The 3,856-nt window shown below is 57.3% G+C and overlaps 1 protein-coding gene across 1 annotated transcript in view; it reads right to left on the bottom strand.

Moving 5' to 3' along the window:
• Positions 1-482: 482 nt before the first annotated feature.
• VDBG_08137 (DNA replication ATP-dependent helicase dna2) overlaps positions 483-3,856 on the bottom strand; it is a gene marked incomplete at both ends in the record, with an annotated part of 5,069 nt that continues 1,695 nt past the window's right edge. The window contains one exon of the mRNA XM_003001832.1: positions 483-3,752. Coding sequence (XP_003001878.1) covers positions 483-3,752 — 3,270 coding nt within the window. The remainder of the gene's footprint in view (positions 3,753-3,856) is intronic.

Raw genomic sequence — 3,856 nt, 5'->3', positions numbered from 1 at the left:
TCGTGCATCATGTAAGCGCTGCTGCAGGTACGCGTATTCAAACAAGGCTTTGCTGATGCTTTGGTATCGCCCCCCACACAGAGGGTGAGTCCCCCATTGGCCCTCTTTACGTCGATCGGCAGGTGGCTTGGCTTGTTCAGCATGGCGTAGTAGGTTCTGGGACCCTCAGTATGCCAGTATCTACTGCGTGGAGGTTAGTAGTTGTGGTACATTTGCTTTGCCGAGTAAGACACTCCCTGCTCTCATCGCCACTTTACAGCAAGCCATGTGGGCCGCAGGTACCAAAGACATGTATGTCATTGCACATATTCGCCAGTTCTACCCATGCTTGAATTGCTCTTCCAATCAACCGCTGTCCCCAAGCTCGTAATGCTGAATGCTTCGCCGTCAACGCCAACCATATCCCATAGTGCCGATGTAACGCATATCCTGAATACCATGATCCAACACAACCAACTCCTAAGTTCCACCCTATAGCCAAATCAATACGCCCCGTTCGTCATGTCGTTCAGGATATCCCTGGTAATCGGCCTATTCTTCGTCAGGAGCCTCTCTCCCGCCATGGCCCTCTTTGGCTCCGGTCTCTGATTCTCCTTATCGAAACCCTTCAACCCCCCGATCGCCTTCACAGGCCCTCCGAGCCCCGGCCTCGCCTTGACAGGCGACAGCGCTGCGGCCGTCGACGCCTGCGTAGCCGCGTCGTCAGAGACGTGCGACTCGAGCGCGTCCGCCGGCAGGTCATACACCCACGCCTTGCTCTCCATGAGGCCGATGAACCTGGCGAGCATCTCGTCGTGGCCCGCACCCTTGAGCGTTTCCCGGCTGCCGACGACGAGGAGTTTCGTCTTGGCGCGCGTGAACGCCACGTTGATTCTCCGCCAGTCCTTGAGCAGGTCGCCGATAGCGCACGCGTCGTTGGACCGCACCAGCGACAGCACGACGACCTCCTTGTCGCGGCCCTGGAAGCGGTCGACTGTGTGCATCTCCACGCTGGGGTGACCGCGCAGCCCGTGCTTCAGCAGCGCCAGCTGGGAGCGATAGTGCGTCATGACGCCAATCTCCGTCTCGGGAACGCCGACAGCGACGAGCGACTCGACGAGCTGCGTTACGACGCGCGCCTCGCCGGGGTTAACGATGCGGTTGCCCTTGGCTTCCTCGTGCGTCCGGGGTTGCAGCGTGTCCGTGTTGATGAAGCGGACGCGCGTCTCGGGCTCCAGGAGGTCACGGATCCAGCACCGTCCAGGCGTGGGACCGGCGCAGAACGACCGCGGCGCACTAGGCTGCAGGAGGCGAGCAGAGTCGTAATGCCTTTGCTGGAGAGCGCCCATGTTGGGCACGTCGAGCTTGGTGAAACGGAGCTGTTCCGTGCCACACCTGAGCCGGCCCTTGTAGATGAGGCTGTTGCTCAGAGTCATAATGTCCTCACACATGCGATACTGATGCTCTAGGTTGACGACCGAGTCCGGGTGCGTATCAGAGAGCAGCTTGAACAAGCTGACGTCCAAGCCACCCTCGCGAGCCTCCTCATTCTGCACCAGCGGAGGAAGCTGGTTGTGATCTCCTACCAGAACAAATGTCTTGGCCATCCTGATGGGGCCAAGGCAGATTGGCAGCGTGATCTGCGACGCCTCATCGACAATGCAATAATCAAATGTACGCTCATTGAAGACATGGTGGCCGATGCCGAGACACGTGGTCGCAACAATCGGAGGATCATGCCACGCCGACTTGATCTCATCAAATGAATGCATCGGCACGGCTGCCAGCGTGGCAAACTCCTGGACCTCAGGGTGCACTTTGGCCGGTGCCCCCAGTCGCAAGACAGGGATGCTGTCGTGCTTGAGCTTGAGGAGGATATTGTCCACAGCCGTGTGCGTGTACGATGTGAGCAAGACACTCTTGCCCTGGGACACGAGAGCCCTGATGATGTGGGCGATGGTTGTCGTCTTGCCCGTGCCAGGCATGCCCAGTACCAAGGCGTAGTCCTGTGCCGTCATGACCTTCTCGATGGCAGCTTGCTGGTCCACATTCAGGCTTGCCCGGTCCGCAATCTCATACTGAGTCGGTGCGGCCTTGAACCGCGGCGGAACCAGATCGACCACCAAGCGGCGGATCTCGCGAGCTCCAAACACGTCGTCGGCCATGATCTGAACAAGGTTGTTCCGCACAACCGCCATGCCATTGCTGAACTCGTCTTTGTCGAGTCGGTAGCGCATGGGCTCACCGCGAACCCTGCCCTGATGCTGATCAGGGGTGGACCCTTCAGGCTCGACTTCCATGATACCAGCGAATACCTGATTATCGTGCTCGTTGAAACCGGGTTGGCGCACCCGGGCATTGTGCAGACGCCGATCCACGGCGACGCAGATCCTCTGCTTGCGCACTGACGTGACATAACCCAGAGCGAGAGCGAAATGGCCCTGCTCATCAGAAACGACGATCGGTTCACCGACGGCCAGCTGCGATTCCATGAAGGAGTGCGTGCCGTTGTGCTCCCGTTTGATAAAGTTGTATCGGAATCGGTTGATGCTGGGGCTGTTGTGATCTTCGGACCAAGAGCCTTCCTCGATGATGACATCAGAAAAGCATCGTCCGAGTTTCTCCCTTTCTTTGCTGACCATGGTCCACAACTCTCGCCGGAGCTTTTGGCTCTCCTTCTCTTCCTTTGTCAAAAGATTCTCCCACTTGATAAAAAAATCTTGGTGGGTAGGCGTCAGGTGCCTGACGACCTCGTCAAACTGCTTGCCCATGCCGCTTGTCACATCGTCGCCGTTGTCTGCGAGCCGGTGGTAGATGAAGCACGCCGTCTTGGCATAGCACTTGTTGCACATGTGCTTGCTCTTCTTCATCGGCGGGAGCTGCACGCTCCGCTCGCGGATGTGGCAGGCGAGCTGATTTCGCTGCATGATCATGTGGCGGAGCTCCTGTCGAATGGCCGGGATCCTCGACGTCTGCGAGGACTCCATGTAATACAGAATACCATACACAATCTCAATGTCGTATCTGTCCGTGAGGAGTAGATTGTACAGAGACGTCTGGGCTACATGACTCGTGTTGGCGTTCTTGCCCGTCTTGACCTCGAATGGCACCGTCAAAACACGAGTGTCATTGCCGTCTTTCATGGTGACCTGGACTGTGGCGTCGATGTTGCCCTTGAGACCATACATAGGTGACCATACATGCTCCTCGACGTCCAGCAGCTTGCTCACGCACATGTTGACCTTCTTCCCGTTGCGGTCTGATACCATGGCGTCTGGCTTCGGCTGTGACGCGACAAACATGTCCGCCCAGCTGCTCAGCTCAGGCATCTTGGACTGCAGGTGTTCTTTAGCGATGTTTGTGCTCACTTTGATCTTGTACAGATCCTCAACGTGCTTCTCCATGATTGTGTCGATGACGGCGCTCAGGTACTTCAGGTCCCACTGGTTCGCGAGAAGAGCTGCTTGAAAGACCTCGTGAAGCATCGTTCCGTACACGAGTGGCGCGGAAGCCTCGCTCGTGGCCTTGACGCGATCCTGGAGCACAGCACGACGGGTGCACGTGAAGGAATCGGCCACGACGGTGGCAGATATGAGCTGATCCGGGTGCAAAATAACCATATTCTGGTCATCATTGATAACGCAGCGCCCTTCGGTGTCGAAGTCGCCGATAATGTGAACAAAGGATTTTTCATGCGCAGGCGTTTCGTACCAATCACCCCTGAGGTGTATAGTTCGCACAATCTTCGTCTTCTCGACTTGGACAAGAAGCATCTGGGCCAAGCATTAGCGTGGGATCAGCCGGGACAAGCAACGGCCTACCTTCTCGAGCCTTGTCCGGCCGTGGTCGTCGAGGTACTCGCTTTCTAGTACGTTGG

This window comes from Verticillium alfalfae, genomic scaffold, assembly GCF_000150825.1.
Source record: "Verticillium alfalfae VaMs.102 supercont1.11 genomic scaffold, whole genome shotgun sequence".
Taxonomy (NCBI): domain Eukaryota; kingdom Fungi; phylum Ascomycota; class Sordariomycetes; order Glomerellales; family Plectosphaerellaceae; genus Verticillium; species Verticillium alfalfae.
The sequence above is the reverse complement of the archived record's forward strand: the minus strand, read 5'-3'. Positions and strand labels throughout refer to the sequence as shown.